Below are 20,409 nucleotides of genomic sequence, written 5' to 3' on the forward strand. Positions count from 1 at the left end.
TTCTTTGAATACTGTACAACCTCAAGACAGACATACTGCCTCCCAGCAGCACTTATATTCAGTAAGTTAATAAAACTGGAAACACTCCCATAATAACTCTCTAAAATAAATGGTTGTTTTAACAGACTTCTATACCAGGGCCTTCTTATACATTCTATTAGCAGGGCCCAAGTGAGCGCTAGGCTACATATTACAAAGGACCTCATTTAGGCACCTGCAAAATCCCATATCCCCCCCCCAAAAAAAAAAACCCAAACAAACCCAACCCAATAAATATAACAACCGGAGCCACTATAAACACGGCAATGTTTACAATCACAATATAGTCCCACAGCGGCGCAGCTTCGTGACATCATAACATGGGGCCGGGTGTGCCCTCACGCCCCGCCCCTTCCTTCGGCGCGCGAAGGTTACGTGACCAATCTTATGGCGGCAGAGTGACATTGAGTGCTTATGGCCGGCGTTGAGAAGGGAAACGGATTCGCTGCGGTTCGGCTTGTGTGCATCGCTTGCCAACGCCATCATGAGCTGGACAGTCCGGCTGTTGCGCAAGAGTAGAGTGAGTGACAGCGCCTCCTGTACGGTTTCCTTCAGTGGTGGATGGGGAGGATGAACCTTGTTAATCATAATAGGGGCATATGAAGCCCATTGAAACGCTTAAGGGGTTGGAGGAGACAGTAGGAACCATTTATGAGGCGGATAGGTGGGATTCTCGTATAAGTCTGTGGAGTCTCTACTTTCTATTATAAACTCTTCTCCTTAAAGTGCTGGAAACGAACGGTATCCAGAGCAATTTGAATATTGTCATTTTTCAAGCACACAGTAACATAATTTTGATGATCTTAAACTTGCAATAAATAATTCGAGTAGAAAAGTTTATCTTACTCTTGGTGAATGTAGAATTGCCTCCCTACTGCATTGATGGCTTCTACGTCGTAATAGTGTGTTAATCCTAGGGGAAAAATTGGACTGCAGCTTCTGACGTCTTTTCTATAACTAATTCAAGAATTTGCCAAAAGATGGTGTAACAATATGGTTTTCCTGCTAATCATATTAATGTCTACTCTCTCCATGCTACCTTTGGCAGATTCTTCTGCTGTCTCAGACAAGGAGTTTGGCTTCAGGTACTGCTGGGGAAATCAAAATAACCCAGATTCTTAAAGAAAAGTTCCCACTGGCTTCTTCTGTAAAAGTAGTGGACATTTCAGGTAATTAATTTGATGCATGTTAAACCCCAAAGTGCTTAGGTTTTAATGCAGTATCCAACCATGCCTAGCACCATTGGGACACTTGGAGTAGTTTCCGTTCATTTTCCCAGAGTAGCCCTGCAAAATGCCAACGAACAAAAGGTTATTGAAGATAAATGTGACCATCTCTGGGAAAAGGTGACTAAAGTAGCAGACCAAGAATGTTGAGAGTGGCTGATTTTTCATGTCTTAGGTTCATAAGTACAGCCAATTCCTGAGTTACAGACGCCTGACTTAAGTATAACTTATACTTAAAAATGCGGTTGTGGCTTCATTTCATTGAGCAGTATTTCCAGTGGCATAGACTCCTACACTTTATCCTGCAGCAGATGCAGGAATGATGCAAGGCAACATTAAGAACAGTGTGTGGTTTTGCATGCTGTGCATTAGAGAGAACACTGGTAGGGACATAAGAACATAAGAATTGCCGCTGCTGGGTCAGACCAGTGGTCCATCATGCCCAGCAGTCTGCTCAGCTGGGAGAAGAGGTAAGCACTGCAGCAAGAATCTTAAAATCTACAAATTCTGTATTATATACAAATCTGACTTAAGAACAGCTTTAAAAACAACTTGTTCTTAACCTGGGAACTGTCTGTACTGTAAAGGGGATGGGACTTGATATACCACTTTTTCTGTGTGGCTACAATAAAAGCAGTTTGCATATTTTAGACAGGTACTTATTTTCAGTGTCGTAGTAAAGGGGGGGGGGTCAGTCCCAAGCGTTGTGTTGGTGAGGGTGCCAGCACATATCCTCCATTCAAACCCCCCCCCCCCACTACTGCGTGCCCCTTCCCTTGTATCTCTTTAATGTTTGCCAGCTCTGCCTAGGTGCAGGTCCAGGAAGTGATGCTAGAGGAATAGCCGATGCTGGTGTGAGCAGGAGGTTGGGGTTGCTCGCGCCAGGAATGTTAAAGAGGTACAGGGGAAGGGATGCGCGCATGGCAGGAGAGGTGGGGGCATGGGAGAGGGAGGGTCGCCACTGCCCCTCGCTGCATCACTGCTTATTTTATACTTGGGGCAATGAATTGTTATGTGGCTTGCCCAGATAGTAGGAGCTACAGTGGGAATCAAACTCACAACCTCAGGGTGCTGAGGCAGCTGCTTTAACCACTAGGTCACTCCTTCACTCAAACTTCTGTAACTTTTTTTTATTTTGTTACATAAAAGGATGGGGTTTGAACTATTGTAAATTGTCTGTTCATTAAAACCACTTTTTTTTTTTTTTTAATGACTTGAGTCACCTTGTTCCAGAGATGTACACAAATAAGTCACCAAAAGGTTTTGGTTTCACTTTCTTACTTTCTTCACACTTCAGAGAGGAATGAAGAGTTAAACAGAAATGCTCTTGGGCCCAAATTCTCTAAACGATGCTATAAGTTAGGTGGCAGTTGGTGGGTGCCCTACCACTGCCTAACTTAATTGTTTTAACCCTCTTTTACTAAGCCGTGGTAGGTTTCTACCGTGGCCTAGAGCGCTAAATGTTCCAACGCTCATAGAATTCCTATGAGCGTCAGAGCATTTACTGCCTTGGGCTACGGTAGAAACTTCTAACGCAGCTTAGTAAAAGAGGGACTTAATTGGTTCAATTGGTACAGTAATTGACTATGCCAATTAAAAACTTGTTAAAAAAAAAAAAGTAGGCACCCAGAGGCTCCTACAAAAATGGTGCCAACATCACATCTACAGAAGCACCTAGCAGCGCCTAAGGTTGAAATAGGTGTGGTTTGCACTGAAAATGACCTTAGGCACCATCAGGCACCTCTGTAGACGAAACCATGGCCTATATTTCCGGCACCTACTATTGATGGCCTCGATTCTGCAGATGGCCCATAATGTGATTGACACGTGACTGATGCTGTTTTTTTGTAGGTGGCTGCCGATTACAGCATCATTTGCAGAGTCTGGCCCTTAGTACACTTTATCTCTCTATTGATTTATAGTGTTCCTTTTACTGGTTGCCGAGAGCACACTGAGGTATAAGTATAGCTACCTTTGGTATTTATTTAAAAGACTTATAACCAACCTGTCCAGTCACCACAGTTCTAGGTGAGACTTAAGTTTATATTTTCCATTGTTTAAAGTGCCTTGTTACATGTAAAATTTAACACACTAACATGAAGTACCAGATTTGATACAAACTTGAGATTTATGAATCATGTCATAACTGCATAATACAGTACAGTGTAAGCCCATTCCAGCTAATACTTTATTATGCTTTATTGTGAGCCTTAGCGGAGCATCTTTGATACAATGTCTAAGTCCAATTTGGAATGTTTTGTGAAAAATATCCACAAATCAAGTGGCAAATATGATGATTTTTGAACCAGGAAATGTTTCAAAAATCGCCATTTTATAGATGTTTGTGCTCAGTGCATCTATCTTTTGGTACTATTTTTGAAAGAAAAAAAAAAAGGTTTTAGGGAAAACGCATGAAAGCAAGCCATTGGGATTTCTGGAGGCTAGCATTTTTAGTAGACTGGCCAAACAGACATCCCAGCAGAGCAGTGGATTTTGCATAATAGATCTCAGGTTCAGCTCTCACCATAACCCCCTTTTATATTGTATGGTTAGCTTTTCAGGAACAAAAAAACAACTGTACCTCAGTGTGCAGCATTGCAATAGCCCTCAAGCCTTATGTAGATACAGCAGATATTTAGTGGTTTTTGGAGGGCTCACACGTTAGAAGAGAATATGGCTCTGGGTCCTCCTCTACACTCCAAGGCACTGATCACTAGCTTATTCCTGGGACCTGCCTGCAACATTAATAGGAATGGTCATCATATCTGAAGTTCTCATAGAGCCTGGCATGTACTTTCACTATGACTACTGGGGTATGAGAGAGGGGAGTGTCATACTTTAATCCCTGCAGTGGTCACTTAGGGCACCTTTTTGTAACTTACAGTAGTTGTGATGAAACAGGTTTAGGCCAATTTTTTCCATAGACATTTTGATTTTGTTCAGTTATGGCAGAAAGAGTCTAACTTTTGGGAACATAGTAACATAGTAGAAAATGGCAGATAAAAGACCTGTATGGTCCAGCCAGTCTGCCCAACATGACCCACCAAAATAATAACCCCTTGAAATTTGGACAAACTGTGGATAAAAACGTCTCAAATCTGAGTTTCAAAAAGTGCTACTTTTTGTGATACGCACGTCTTTCTGCTGCTTTTATGATTTTCTTTGAAAATGAGCCCCTTAATATCTCAACCAAACAGATAGGAAACTCCTGATTATAAACAGGTAGCTGAGCTTGTGTCCGCTTTCAGAACAAACACCATGAAAGCCAATTTAGAGAGTATTTAACCTTCCTAATGTGTTGTGTCACTAAAGATAGGAGGAGAAACATACTCGTATTTTGCCTGATTTGATAATGTAGTGAGGTATAGTATCTAATATGTATTTATGAAAAAGATCTATGAACACAATGTGATTTATATTAGAACATGGGAGGTTAGGGGTGATTTTGGGTTTTGGGAGTGATTTTATGTATGTTTGTTTAAATGATTATGAATGCCCTTTTTTGTAAACTGCCTAGGTTCTTAAGTGGGTAATAAATATTTTTAAAAATTTTATTATTTATATACCACTTATATACTAAGTACTTTATCGTATTTCCCTATCTGTCCCGATGGGCTCAAACTCTAACTAGTGTACCTGGGGCAATGAGGGGATTAAGTGACTTGCCCAGGGTCACAAGGAGCAGCGAGGGATTTGAACCCACAGTCTCAGGGTGCTCAGGCTGCAGCTCTAAACCCCTGCACCACACACTCCCTTTAGTTTTAAATAAAAAGTAAAGCCCATTATATAGAAGTGAAACTAAGGGGTCCTTTTACAAAGTCTCGCTTAGCGTTTTAGTGCATGTTTAGCGTGCGCTAAATGCTAACACGCCTATAGGATAACATGCATTTAGTGTGTGGTTAGCGTGTACTAAAAACCATAGCGCACCTTTGTAAAAGAGGGGGTAAGATTCCTTTTAAATAAAATTAAATAGTCTGTCCTGTATCGTAAACACTGAAGTATCAGTATGGCTGATAGTTTTATATTTAATTACAGTACTTTTTTTTGCAAATGTGAGCCTAAGGTGAGTTACAGTTCAGGTGTTGCAGTAATTTCCCTGCACAAATATGATATGAAACCTTCGATGTAGAATCGTGCTTGGTGGCGCTGAATATCAACTCTGCCTATAACCATGCCTGTTTTGATGTTTGGCACTGCTAAGCATCTGCACAGAAGCAATTATTGTAACTGTTTGGATTGTATATTATGTATATTTAACCTGTAAAGTGTTTATTGATTATTTATTTATTTAATTTGTTTTCTATCCCGTTGTCCCCAAAGAGCTCAGAACAGGTAACAGGTAACAGGTTAAACATACATATTATATAGTTAACAGGTTACAGTTTGACAATAATTACAGTACAAGTTTACAATGCAAGGTTGTATCCTAACTTGATACAAACTAGGGGTCTAGTACCAACAAATATAGAGTTTCCAGGTTATAATTTGCCATAGTTATCCTTAGTAGAGCATGTTTTTTCAATACAAGTTTTTATCCTAATTAGACGCACACTAGGGATCTAATACTAACATAGATAATGTACAGTTTGCAGGTTAAATTTGCCATAGTTACAGTGCAGGATTTTTCAGTACAAGTTTTTATCATAATGTAACACACATATTGGGATCTAGTATCATTATACATTTCTCAGTAATCCATTAGTCATGGGCAGGTAATGGCTGTTACTCATCCTCCTTTTTTGTGTGGATGGGAGCCTGCTAAAGCTTGATAGCCTAAGGCAGTGGTTCCCAACCCTGTCCTGGAGGACCACCAGGCCAGTCAGGTTTTCAGCATAGCCCTAATGAATATGCATGGAGCAGATTTGCATGCCAGGCACCTCCATTATATGCTGATCTCTCTCATGTATATTCATTAGGACTATCCTGAAAACCCGACTGGCGTGGTGGTCCTTCAGGACAGGGTTAGGAACCACTGGCCTAAGGGACATATCACCATCATTGTCTTTAAGCCAGGTTTTAGTAATCGGGAATATGTCCCAGTTTTTATAACAACATAAGAATAGCCTTACTGGGTCTGACCATCAAGCCCAGTAGCCCATTCTCATGGTGGCCTATCCAGGTCCCTAATACATGGCCAAAACCCAAGGAGTAGCAACATTCCATGCTACTGATCCAGGGCAAGCAGTGACTTCCCCCATGTCTTTCTCAATAATAGAATATGGACTTTTCTTCCAGGAAATTGTCCAAACCCTTCTTAAAACTAGCTACACTCTCCATTCTTACCACAACCTCTGGTAATGCATTCCAGAGCTTAACTATTATCTGAGTGAAAAAATATTTCCTCCTATTGGTTTTAAAAGTATTTCCTTGTAACTTCGAGTGTCTCCTGGTCTTTGTCATTTTTGACAGTGTGAAAAATTGATCCACTTGTCCCCTTTCTACTCCATTCAGTATTTTATAGACTTCAATCATATCTCCCTCAGCCATCTCTTTTCCAAGCTGAAGAGCCCTAACCTTTTTAGTCTTTCCTCATATGAGAGTTATCTGTGAGGTCATTTAGTATGATGCCTTTGTTGTTTTTGGTTGTGAGGGTGTATGAGAAAACGGGGATCCCTCTTAGGTTGTGGGGGCTGTGTTGGGAGGGTTTTTTCTGAGGCGAGTTTTTTGGGTCAGTATATCTGCCGTGGTTGATGATGACTGGGATAGGAAATATATTATGTATGTTCAACTTGTAACCTGTTCTGAGCTCATTGGGGAGAACGGGATAGAGAACCAATTAAATCATGGCTTGCCTAGACCTCATCTCACAGCTGTAACCATTAGACTAGTATTCATCTACACTGGATGTCCTCCTTGTTGTGAGTTCACCAGCTAGTCTGTTTTCCAGATTTACATTTCAAGAACTTTAGTTACTTTGGAGAACTTTGGCTTTAGGCCTGCATGCTTTAGTACTTTGCTTTTTTCCCCTTGTTGAAGATTTGCTGTGGACTAGTCCCAGGAGTCAGCAGAAAGTATTGATGATATATTTTGTTACTCAGCAGTGTAGTCCTTGAATTAATCAAATTAATATGTTCTCAGTTTCAAGTTTCTTAGGTTTTTATATACCGCCTATCAAGGTTATCTAAGTGGTTTTACAATCAGGTACTCGAACACTTTTCCCTATCTGTCCCGGTGGGCTCACAATCTATCTAATGTACCTGGGGTATGGAGGACTGAATGACTTGCCCAAGGTCACAAGGAGCAGTGTGGGGTTTAAACCCACAACCCCAGGGTGCTGAGGCTGTAGCTTCAACCACTGCGCCACACACTCCTCCTTCTAGCCTGTTAACCGTCTTGACTATATTTTATGTATGTTTAACCTGTAACCCGTTCTGAGTTGGGGAGAACGGGATAGAAAATAAAATAAAAAAATAAATATGAAGCTGAAAGGGAAGGGATTTGTTTTATCACCATTTTGTAGTTTTACAATCATACTCAAAGCAGTTTACATACAGGTTCTTGAGCATTTATCATAAGAACATAAGTATTGCCTCTGCCGGGTCAGACTAGGGGTCCATCGTGCCCAGTAGCCCGCTCCCGCGGAGGCCCTCGAGGTCCTTGACCTGTAAGTTCCCACCACCTGAATTGTTTATGCCCTAATCCTGAAGTACCCCTCTATCTATACCCTGTAATCCCTTTCTCCTTCAAGAAGTAATCCAAGCCCTTTTTGAAACCCATTATTGTACTCTGTCCTATCACCTCTCCTGGAAGCGCATTCCAGGTGTCCTAGCATTCGTCTTGAATCTGTCTCCTTTCAGTTTTTCTGAATGCCCTCTTGTTTTTTATGTCCCCGCTAGCCTGAAGAATCTGTCCCTCTCCACCTTCTCTATACCTTTCATGATTTTATAGGTCTCTATCATGTCCCCTCTAAGTCTCCACTTTTCCAGGGTAAAGAGCCCCAGCTTCTCCAACCTTTCGGTATATGCAAGGTTTTCCATGCCCTTAATCATTTTTGTTGCTCTTCTCTGGACCCTCTCGAGCATCACCATATCCTTCTTAAGGTGCGGCGACCAGTATTGGACGCAGTACTCCAGATGCGGGCGCACCATTGCTCTATACAGAGGCAGGATAACTTCCTTCGTTCTGGTAGTGATACCTTTTTTGATAATGCCCAACATTCTGTTCGCCTTTTTTGAGGCCGCTACACATTATGCCGCTGGCTTCATCGTTGTGTCCACCAATACCCCCAAGTCTTTTTCAAGGTTGCCTTCCCCCAATACCCTCCCTCCCATTGTATAGCTGTACATCGGATTCCCTTTCCCTATGTGTAAGACTTTACATTTCTCTACATTGAAGCTCATTTGCCATCTTTTTGCCCACTCACCCAGCTTGTTCAGGTCTCTTTGTAGATCTTTGCATTCCTCAACAGTTCTGACCCTACTGGATTTTTGTGCCATCCATGAATTTTATAACTTCACACTTCGTCCCTGTTTCCATGTCATTAATGAATATATTGAACAACATCGGTCCTAGCACTGACCCCTGTGGGACACCACTCGTGATACCTTTCCAGTCAGAGTAGTGTCCCTTAACTCCTACCCTCTGCTTTCTGTCTGCCAGCCAATTTTTGACCCATCTGTGCACGTCCCCTTCCACCCCGTGGCTCCACAGCTTCTTTAGTAGGCGCTCGTGGGATACCTTGTCAAAAGCTTTTTGAAAATCCAGATATACGATATCTATAGGGTCACCTTTGTCCAGTTGTTTGCTTATCCCCTCAAAGAAATGCAGTAGGTTCGTTTGGCATGATCTTCCTTTACAGAAACCATGCTGGCTTGTTCTCAACAGATTATTTTTTTCTATGTGCTCATTGATACTTTGCTTGATCAATGATTCGGCCATCTTCCCCGGAACTGAGGTTAAGCTCACCGGTCTGTAGTTCCCCGGGTCACCTCTCGATCCTTTTTTGAAGATAGGCGTAACATTTGCTAATGTACCCAGGGCAGTGGAGGATTAAGTGACTTGCCCAGGGTCAAAAGGAGCAGCACGAGGTTTGAACCCACAACCTCAGGGTTGCTATGTTCCATTTTATCACTCTCAAACAACTCTGCTATTTAATCATGTCGCTCTAGTGTGCTGTATACTTCTGCCTTCTTCATGTTCACATTTTAAATGGACGGGTCAAAACAAACCTTTGCATGTGTGTGTATGTGACTCAACCTAAGTACAAAATTGCATAGTTCTTGACCGTTTTTGCTATTTCAGATGTGCCGAAACAGGGGTTCTCGACCCAGTCCTTGGGATCTAGCTAGGTGCTTGGGACCTGGGTTGACCATTGTTGGAAACAGGATACTGGGCTTGATGGACCTTCGGTCTGTCCAAGTATGGCAATTCTTATGTTATGTAGCCAACAAATATGCTTGAAAGCATATAATAAAAGAAGTGTATGCAAATCTCTCATTCATATTCATTGTGGAGATCCAAACCTGAGTAGCTGGGTGTGTCCCAGGGACTGGAAAGAGCACCAGTATTGTTGCTGTCTAACTCCTACTATACAGATACAGCTCTCTGCATAGTCTTCAGGTTTTGTGCTGAAGCAAGGACTTCTCTAAGTTACTGGCCATTGTAAAAGTTTTCTGACCTAATTCTTTAATCTTGATGTCACCAGTCAGACTCTGAATCAATTGAACAGTTTTTTTAATAACGAAGCAAACAACTTACAGTCAGATGATAGTTCAATGTAGTTCAAGCCTGTACATTCCTTCTCACTCCACTAACATATCACATCTATGTTAGGAGTGTCCACACTGTGGAGATGACACCGTTCTCCAGAATTGCTTCTTTTGATTGTCAGAATTAAAGGGTGAAAAACCTGGTGGGAGAACACCACTCTCAGACTCTCACTCTGGCAAGTGCTCAGCAAATATGGCCACTGCTCTCCTCTGACTGAAGAAGGAGGCAGGCTTAAGCTCTGTGGAAGCAGCCCAGACCACTGGAAAGCAAAGCCCTCTGGGAAGTTGAGTCCACAGAGCACCCATAATTAAAACACATCTAAACAAACATTAACTGAGCAAATGCCCACATAACGTGGGGGCATTACAAGTATATTAAATGGTTTTGACCATTGATAGGTTAGGGCACTGATTCTTAGCCTAGTGCTTGAGGCGCACTCAGCCTGTCAAGTTTTTTGATATTCATATTTAAATATGTATAAGAGAGATTTGCATAGAACAGAACTCCTAAGTTACCCAGTTTCAAGAGGGAGACTTTTTAGGCCAGTCCTAGTTTTGAAATTACATCCCAAAGCAATGTTGGATTTGTAATATCTGACTCTATGTGCTGCATGTTCCATGATGTATCAGGCAATGACTGGCCTATCTCCTTGGAGGCAAGGTGATCTCATACATATTTACTGGTGAATAGCTTGAAAAGCAGATGGTCAATGCTTGCCTGAGGACTAGGTTGAGATCTAGAGGGAAATGATAGGACTCTGACTCAAGGACTGCAGCTCAGTCGAATCAGCAATGTTGGGTTTTAGGCTGAATAAAGCCTAGATGGGTGGAACATTTTGAACTTGCTTCTTTTGGTTTCCTTCCACATACACAATACAGCATTATCTTGTTTTGTTACTCGATTTATGCTGTGAGAATCTTAGTTGCAGGAGAAGGTAAATAATCTTAGAATGAATATAAATGTTGCATTTTCAGGAGGTTGTGGAGAAATGTATGAAATCCATATAGAATCTGAAGAATTCAAAAAGAAGAAAATAGTACAACAGCATCAGATGATTAATCAAGTAAGTAGCAGGACTATGGAGCCCATTTACTAAAGCCTTCTACCATGCATTAATGCACGTGAGAAAGCAGGTCCTATTTACTGTACTAGAAGCTGTGGTAAAATCATCTTGTCAGTGTGCATAATTGTGGCTAATATTTAGGATGGTGCTCGAGGGCTGCTTCGTCCCTTATAGCGCAAAATTAGAATTGCTCTTTTATTTGTTTGATAAGTTTCTTTATTTATATTAATTATACAGAAATCAGCTTTTCCTAACAGCTTAAGCATAGTCTCACATAAACCACCCCTGAACAAATCACAACCCCCCTCCGCTTGTATTGACTAGAATAGCTCAGTCCATAAGACTGACTACTTCCCTAACCATATCTAAAATTTAAGGGAGGGATCCTGTCAATATTAAATATGATTGCCAAGTTATGTTATGAGTCACATATCTTGTGATAAGTCTGTAGAGTATGATGTCTCTTAGCTGTTAGCTTTGACATGGCTTGCATTCTAGTTTAATTTGCACCTGGGCTAGTGTTGGAGCTTTGTCATCTCACCATGCTGCTTCTAAGGCAATTTGTGCGGCAGTGAAAACTTAAGCGGCCAATTTCTGCGCCATCAGGGTTTAGCCCGAGATGGGAACATTTACAAGACAGCATCCCATTAACAGAAAACTATGTTTACTGGTGATCCTTAGGAGAAGCTTCCCAATTTCCTGCCAAAAGGGTTTTATTATAGGGCAAGACCACCAAATGTGTAGAAGGCTGCCTTGATTGCCACAGTTCCTCCAACAACTACCTGAGCCGATTCCAAAGATCTGTTTAATTTTGTTTGGTGTGTAGTACCACCAGTAGTACATTTTTGTATCCATTCTTTGTAAGGTTGCTTGATATTGATAGCTTGAATAACCACTTATAGATAGATTCCAATTGGCTGGTTGTGAATAATCTCTGTAATGAGTGCTCCTACCTGACTATATGGGTCATGAAGGGACTCTTAGAGCAGCAATGCTCTATATAACTAAAAGAGTCCTCCTTTCCCCATGCCCTTTCTCAGTGCCTTTTCCATCGCTGTTTCCCCTAAGTGAAGCTCCCAGAACATTTTTGTGCTGGCAAAGGTACGGTACTGAGTGTAAAAATAAGAGTATCTGCAGGATGACATATTCCTCCTGGAGAGTTTCAAATGGCATAACTCTTTAGGGATCATTATTGGGAGGATCATAAGAATATATAACAACTGGGGAAGTATTACCATTTTAGTACTGCAATTCTTCCCATCCAGCTTAGTGTTAGACCTTCCCTGTGTCTAATTCTCCCCCAAACTTTTTTTTAACAAGGCTGGCTAGTTTGCTGCATATAATCCTGCTGGGTCTGCCGTTAAATTCACCCAGAGGTATCTAATCTATTGTGCAGCCCATTGGAAGGGAAGTTGTTCCTGGAGTAAGTGAACCTCAGACTGTGCCAAGTTTACATTCAAGATTTCTGATTTTTTGACATGTTTATTTTCAGTCCTACCAGTGCACCATATTCATACAATATCTCATTAATGGCCCTCAGTGAAATGTTCGGATTTTGGATCAATAAAAACACATCATTGGCAAACGGCAGCGCCTTGTGCTGTGTACCCCTTATTGTTACTCCTGTGAGATCTAGATTATCTTGATTCCGACATGCTAGTAGTTCCATGTACAGGGCGAACAGCAGGGGGGGGGGAAGTGCACATCCCTGGCATGTTCCCCTTTGTAATTCCATTGGATCTGAATATGTTCTAGTCACCTTGAGTACTGATAATGGGGACAGGTATAGGATGTGTACCCAAAGAAGATATCTACCAGTAATTCCCATATAGTTCAGGGTTTGGAACAGAAAAGACCAGCTTACTCCGTCAAATGCCTTCTCAGCATGAAGAGATAGGCTCAGGGTGGGCGATCTAGATTCTCTTGCATGCCATGTTAAATGTAAGGCTTTTTTGATGTTGGAGGGCTTTTCCTATAATAGCGAGTTCAAGATCTCTCAGGGACCATATTAATTGGGTCTGTTGAGCTTTCTCCAGGTCCAAGGCTACCCCTAGCTTCATGTGTTGTTCCAGGAGTTGTAGCTCCTTCGCAAAATGACTTTCTCTTGCCACCTTACTTTTATTTCGGGCAATTTTTAAAGTGATCACTTTGCCCTATAGGACCACCTTTAGCCCTTCCCAAATTATCTGGAGGCTAAGCTCTGGTTGGTCATTAAAAGTTAAATATTCATTAATACATATCTATATTTAGTTGCTCTATGTTGGAGGGGACTAGCAGCAGTGAATCATCAAACCTCCATGAGTGTCTTGTCAGATGCAGTGTCAATTCAAACGGGGCATGGTCCGCCAGTATTCATGTGTCTGATTCAGGGGCGTTGGACACCCTCTCAGAAGAAATGGTCATCAGCAGGCTAGAGCTGCATGCTATTTGATTGGCTCTGCTAAAATTGCGGCAGACTCTTGAAGGTTAAGCGGTCAGTCTTTTCTAACAATGCTACAGTGGTGGCATATGTCAATCATCAGGGAGGTACCAAGAATACTTTATGTCTGGAAGCCTGCATGCTCTTTCCAGCACTGGTATGCCCAAGAACATGTGGAGCTGTTCTCAGCTCCGGTTTTGGTGGTGTTAGCCTTTCTCCAACTAGGCCTTAACAAGGGCCTTACCGTGGCTTCATTTAGAGTCCAAGTCCCTGAGCTCTCTTGTTTCAGAGCTCGGAACCGTAGACTTACACTGGCGTCCCATCCAGACATCACCAGATTTATGAAGGGTGCACTCCACAGCAGACCACTGATCAAGCCACTGTTCCCTTAATGGGACATTAACGTGGTTCTGCGAGGACTTGCCAAAGCTCCATTTGAATCATTGGAAGAAGTGTCCTGCTTGGACTTGACGCTGGATGCAGTTTTTATGGTAGCGGTAACCTCAGCGCAATGAGTTTTGGAGAAACAAGTTCTAAGAAAGCAGTTCTAAGAAACAGGACTGAATTTTGAAGAAGTTTGACGTCAGAAGAATGCTTCTTCATTATCTGGCATTCGCCAATGACTTTAGACTCTCTGATCATCTGTTTGTGCTGACTCATTTGACTAAGTGAGGTGCGCCCACTTCCAAGGCCATAATTTCCAGGTGGATCTGTAGGGCCATTTTGTCAACCTACATTATCTATGGGAAATGGTCCCTTGTTTCTGTTAAGGTGCATCCGACCAGAAGTTTAGCTTCGTTGTGGGCAAAGGCTATGGCAATCTCTCCAGCGGTGATTTGTAGAGCTGTGACTTGGCCCACTCTACACACATTTCCAAAGTTTTACAGGGTGGATGTTGCAGTAAGAGAGGACTCTTGCTTTTGGATCCTCAGTATTAAGGGCCAACACACTTAGCCCGCCCTAGATTTCCGGGACTGCTTTTGTATGTCCCGCTTGTCCAGAATGACAAACCTATTGCACTGGAAAAAGAGATTGTCATTACCTTGATAATCTTTTCCAGTAGATAGATGTTTCATTCTGGACTTCCACTCTCCTTTCTGCACCTTCCTACTGTCTCATTCTGTTTATTCTTCTCCAGGTTTGTATCTTCAAAGCTAGTCAGCCCTTTGGGCCCTGAAGAATTCTGTATAATATGTTTATAGTCTCTATAGGGGTACTACTTGAGCTGCTTTGATGCTTCTGTTGGCTGTTCCTTGTTCATTGAGTGTTCAAGTGTTATTATGTTTGAGCAGAACAGTTGATTTGTTGGGGAAATTTCCCATTGTTATCCTTACTTCACATGATTTTGATGGAGCTCATGCATGCTTGGGTACCAACTTCAGGTGACAGTAGAGCTCCCAGTGAAATAGGAGGATCACAGAAAAAATCTGCAGTGGATTCCTTCTGCATATAGCTTGCGGCCATGGGGAGAGGACCCTCGTGTCCAGAATGGCACACCTATCTTCTGGAAAAGATACTATCAAGGTAAGGACATAATCTCTTTTTTGAGCGCAGTCTGTACACTGAAACATGATAGGTGTTCTATTCTTGTGCCTCTTAGTCTCAGTCTTGCTGATATGGATGTCATGAGTTTGTGGGTGGGGCTGAATTTTTTTTATATTCGAATGCTCACATTGTTGTGAATACAGTAGAGGTGTTGCATGACAAACTTGTAGATGACAAGCCTGATGTATGCTCTGTGTTTGAACCCTCATTCTCCAGTAGACTTGTGTTAAATCAGATAGTGTCTCCATATTTATTTCTTTATTGAGTAAGAAAGAAGGTGGTTTGGCTGGGTTTTATATAAATCCAGTTAGGGAGCACCCAAGGCAGTGCCCTGTGGCTGAGAATGGTGGAAGGAAGATTTTAGCTGTGTTGCCTATTGAAATAAGGCAGCACAAATATCTAACATAATATCAACAATCTCCCCCCCTCCCTTCACACACACACTCTTTTGGAATTAAACCCCCTTCTCCATCCTGCTCTCTTCTTAACTCCTTATTCAAGATTTTTTTTTAAATTAAAAGAGGAACAGAGATTTGGGACTCACAAACAAATAAACAGACTGAAACTATGAGGGAAAACGGGTAATACAATAATAATAGGATAGTAAAACTTAAATGGTAAAAACAACCAGGTGGGAGGTTCAGAAGACGAACAAATTAAAACTGAGGTGGTGTGAAATTCCGGTCAGTTGGATAATTAATGAAACCTCTTTAAAAGATGTTATGAATCAAAAGCATCTTTAAATAGGAAACTTTTCAAATTGCCTCTGTCTTACTGTATGTAGCCTTGTTTGATCTACCCATGTTTTAGTAATACTTCCTACATTCTTCAAAAGGTGTCGACACTTGATGGAAGTCTCCCATTTGAAGACTGTGAGCTCACTCGATGTATGAAGAATAACTGTCTAATCAGATTCTCCCTGCTTGGTAGCTTGGGCTCTTTCCACTACTGTGCTAATTTCATTAGTATTGCTGAAATACACATTAAGACTAGCTTATTCAAACTGTCGCCAAGCTCTTCAGACATCATACTGATGGAATAAACCTGGGATCTTCCAGTAGTTCCAGGCCTGTTGTTTATTTAAGAGAGTTGCACCCTTCCAGTACCCTAGGGCACAATCACTGCATATAGGGAAACAATTCCTCTGTTTGGCCACAGGCATGCCAGCAATTAGGACTATGGGCTAGATTCACTAAAGCCCCCTTACCTGTCCGATCCTATTCCAATCCGTTTCTGAGTCTTGCTGGGCGACCCATTCACTAAAGGCTCTCCATGCAAATGACCTAATTGGAAACACGCCCACAAGCGATCCCATGGATTGCTGAAGACCGATCGCAAAGCATGAGCAGACCATCATTGATGGCTGTACACGCAATCCGCGCATGTGCCACTCTCCTGCACCAGCAAGGTCAAAACAAAGGGGGACGGGTTGGAGAAGTAATGGCAGGCAGGCAAAGGCAGCCAGGCCCAATCTCGTCTCCTGACGGGACTCGCTGCAGCCTCTTTTAAAAAAGCCAAGATGGGGAACTGCTAGACTACGGAACTGAACATGAAACCCACCCTGACTCTCCTGCTCTCTGCGGGGAAGGGCGGCAGAGAGCAGGAGAGTCGGGGTGGCATTTTTCAACACAGACTCATATTTAGCGAACTGAGAAGCAGGCTTGCTGCTTGAACACAGGAGGCAGGTAGGGGGCAGAGAGTTGAGTTTTTTTCAGGGCTGCAGGGCTGGTATTTCAGCGCAGGAGAGCAGGAAAGGAGTGAGTGGCTGGCCCTCATCACTCGCTTGGTTTCGGATTGGCCAGCCTAGTCGGTGTGCCTGAAAAAATGTTGGGGAATTGCTGCCTTCCTAAATTTGCATGCCATTTCTCTCATTTGCATGCGTGGATCAGATTGGGTACGGACAGGATCGGCCAGAAAGTTAGTGAATTGGGTCGGGTTTGCAAAGGGGTCGCAAACTGATTGGTACACGATCGGTTTGCTTAGTGAATCTAGCCCTATAACTCTTAACCATCTTACTCAAACTTTAGTGGTGTTAAATAAGACTGATATAAGATTTTAGAACATAAGAATTGCCATACTGGGACAGACCGAATGTCCATCAAATCCAGTATCCTGTTTCTAACAGTGGCTAACCCAGATCCCAAGTACCTAGCTAGATCCAAGTAATAAAACAGATTTTATGCTGCTTATCCTAAGACTACCGTATTTTCACGCATATAATGCGCGCGTTATACACGATTTTACAATCTGAGCATAACCATAAGCATTATATGCGTGAGCGCGTTGTACTATTTTTTTTTACATAGTTTCCCCCCCCCGACGTCCGATTCATCCCCCAGCCCTGAAAGCCTGATGCCCCACCCCGAAGGACCGCTCACACCCCCACCTCGAAAGACCGCTCGCACCCCCACCCTGAAGGACAGCTCGCACCCCCTGACATCCAATTCATCCCCCAGCCCCCCCCCTGCATGGAGAAGCTGCCTACTGTTGGTTCCCGATGCCAGTGAGCCCTGCTGCTTCCTCTGCCGGCGGTCCCGCCCTTTCTCTGAGTCCTGCGCTGCTTCCTCTGCCGCGGTCCTACCCTTTCTCTGACAGGGGAGGGGGGTTGGGGCGTTTTGATTGGAGGGGGTCTGGCAGGAGGGGTTTAGGTACCCTCCTGCCGGTGATCTTTGGGGGCGGGGCCTACCGGCAGAAGGGTTGAACAGCTTTCTGCTGGTGATTGTGGGTTCTGTGGGAAAGAGGGGTTGGGCATCCTTCTGCCACGATCATTGGGGGTGGGGAGTGGGTCTGCAGGCTGGAGGGGTTGGGCACCCTTCTGCCACGATCGTCGGGGGGGTGAGACTGATGGCTGTAGCCGCGGCCACTATACTAATCGCGGCAGGGAGATCCCTTGCCGCGATTAAGTATAGCAGTTGCGTCTACTTACCATGTAGGCCAGCATTTTGCTGGCCTACATAGTAAGCGTCTCCCGCTCTGCTAGGGAGATGCATAAGTTCGCCTAAGTCTACCGCTTAGGCGGGCTTGCGGGCCTCCATAGACCCCATGGAGGCACCTTTAATATAGGCGACCTGCCTGGGGAGCATTTTTTTTAAAAAGTGCCTCCCGATTGGCTGATTAGACAGCTGTAGGACGCCTACAGCTGCCTACAATCGGGACGCACTTTGCAGAATCAGGGCCTTTGCTCTTAATATAATATTGAGAATGCTGCTGCTAGACCAGTGGTCCCAACCCTCTCCTGGAGGACCACCAGGCTAGTTGGGTTTTCAGGATAGCCCTAATGAATATGCATGAGAGAGATCTGCATGTAATGGAGATGCCAGGCATGCAAATCTGCTCCATGCATATTCATTAGGGTTATCCTGAAAACCAGACTGGCCTGGTGGTCCTACAGGACAGGGTTGGGAACCACTGTGCTAGACAACTAGATGTCCTTTCAGGAAATCACCAGCACCTAACGTCCTTGTATCTTATTGTATTAAGCTTAAGCTGGAGATTTTTGTTGTTAACATGGTTTTTGGGTGAGGGTTCAGACTATCTGCAGCAAACTATTAAGTTATATGATTCTTCTGGCACTTGTCATTTGGCTATTCCTCTAGCTTCAGTGATGTTTCTGAGTAGGATGTGTGCTCCTTTTCAGTGGCTGTTCTGCTGTTCTGAAGCCGTTTGCCCATGGATTGCAGTTTTAATGAATTCATTTTAGTTTGTTATAATTGTGATTTTATATATGAATGTTTAGTTGAATTTTTGTTTTTATTTCTTTAATTTTGAATGATTTATAGTGCATATTATGAAGCATGATAGCCTATGAGGCTAATAAAATGAAAATCGGTGGTAATACTTTTATTTTCTTGTTTTCTTACCTAGGCTCTTGAAAATGAGATTAAAGAAATGCATGGGCTAAGGATTTTCACATCTGTACCAAAACACTGAAAAACTAACTGGTTGCTTTGATATCCTCCACAAGAAAACCATCACTTGATAGAATTCAATCTTGTTCATGCACTAGTAAAGCTACCACCTTCTATGTGTAGCAAAATCCCTTTCTGGGCTGATTATGTCACTACACTGGCTGGTTTTCTGTAGGTTTCTTTTTAGCTCAATTAGAGATACAAGATTTTTTTGATGCATTTAATTAAAAATTCAGAAGACAATGCAAATGTTGTAGCACCCTTATTTTGTCACAGATGGGACAATTTTCAAAGTCATTTATTTCCCCCTCCCCCCTTTTACTAAGCCTGACAGCACAAACCTGTGGTAAATGCTCTGACACCTATAGGAATTGAATGGACATGGCACTCAGCTTCACAACTTAGTTAAAGGGGGCCTTAGTCAGGTAAACTGACAAGTCTGAAAATGACCCTATTACTCAAATGCAAAGAAGGAAATTATGCGCACAAATTTTGGTTGTCCATTCTGCTTGCATTTTTTCCATTCATTGTCTGCCCACATTGCAGGTGCAGAGTACCTGTGACTTTTGTAGGCAGTTTCCTTTAGAACAGTAGTCATAAGCTTTATCTGTAGATTTGCTGATAAAGAGATTTGGTTCTTACCTTGATAATATCTTTTCCTGTAGATAGGGATGGTGTGCTAAACCCAGGGTCTTCCATCCGCTCCTGCGAATCCATTGCAGGAGATACTGATCACCGTTTTCAGCCCCTCCTCCTTCTTCCTGCTCTCTGCTGCCCCCAGACAGTTAGTTTTAAAGCAGGCAACAGCCCTACAGAGGAGAACAGGAGAAGGAGAATGGAGAGACCCCCTAACAGGAACTTGATCTGCTCACGTAAAGGACATAAACATGCCAAGGAGAGGAAGGGAACACAAGCAATAAGCCTTAATAAACTGTGGAACTCAAAGAAAAACCTCTATGGAACTATAAACATGCAATGTACAATATCTTAAAATTAACGATGACCAAGTTGTTGCTCGACAAATCTCATCTGGCATCAGTCCAAGAAGCAATCAAAAAGAAGGGGGGATATAAAGGATAATTTATGCAAAATCTACTTCAATAAATTTTTTGCACATTGATGTCTGACTTCTTTGTTGTAATTAATCTATTGTTTCTAATAGCCCATTTTTTATCATGCAAATAAAAACCTTTTTATAACAACACACTTATCCCAATACATAAATTAAGAGGCTGAAGTATCATAGAGGATGCATTGTTCTTAGTAAAGAGACCTTATAACTTGGATGTTATTTCAAGTCTTCATCCTGAATGCATGTAGTGTAATCATTTACTTCAAACCTCCTTCCTACCTCAAGTATTGTATATTAATTTAATTTTTTATTTAATTTAATTATAAGACTAACAATTAACTAAGAGTACAAACCTATCTTTTGTTTAATTGATTAACAAATATATGTATTATTGATTTAATTTAATTATGATATCCAAACTTAAAATC

The 20,409-nt window shown here is 42.3% G+C and overlaps 1 protein-coding gene across 1 annotated transcript; it reads left to right on the forward strand.

Annotated features, from left to right (window-relative positions):
- The first annotated feature begins 383 nt into the window (after window positions 1–383).
- BOLA3 (bolA family member 3) lies at window positions 384–20,029 on the forward strand. The gene is made up of 4 exons (XM_033950372.1): window positions 384–559; window positions 1,088–1,208; window positions 10,949–11,037; window positions 18,866–20,029. Exons 1-4 carry the CDS (start codon window positions 524–526, stop codon window positions 18,929–18,931), a joined length of 312 nt encoding a protein of 103 aa, XP_033806263.1. The 5' UTR covers window positions 384–523; the 3' UTR covers window positions 18,932–20,029.
- The last annotated feature ends 380 nt before the right edge of the window (window positions 20,030–20,409 follow it).

Source organism: Geotrypetes seraphini, chromosome 6 (assembly GCF_902459505.1).
Source record: "Geotrypetes seraphini chromosome 6, aGeoSer1.1, whole genome shotgun sequence".
In the NCBI taxonomy this organism is placed as follows: Eukaryota; Metazoa; Chordata; class Amphibia; order Gymnophiona; family Dermophiidae; genus Geotrypetes; species Geotrypetes seraphini.

Coding starts and splice junctions, on each gene's coding strand:
- BOLA3 (XM_033950372.1), top strand. CDS start 524: ATGAGCTGGACAGTCCGGCTGTTGCGCAAGAGTAGA. Junction 560..1,087: donor GGCTGTTGCGCAAGAGTAGA/GTGAGTGACAGC, acceptor TACCTTTGGCAG/ATTCTTCTGCTGTCTCAGAC. Junction 11,038..18,865: donor AGCATCAGATGATTAATCAA/GTAAGTAGCAGG, acceptor TTTCTTACCTAG/GCTCTTGAAAATGAGATTAA.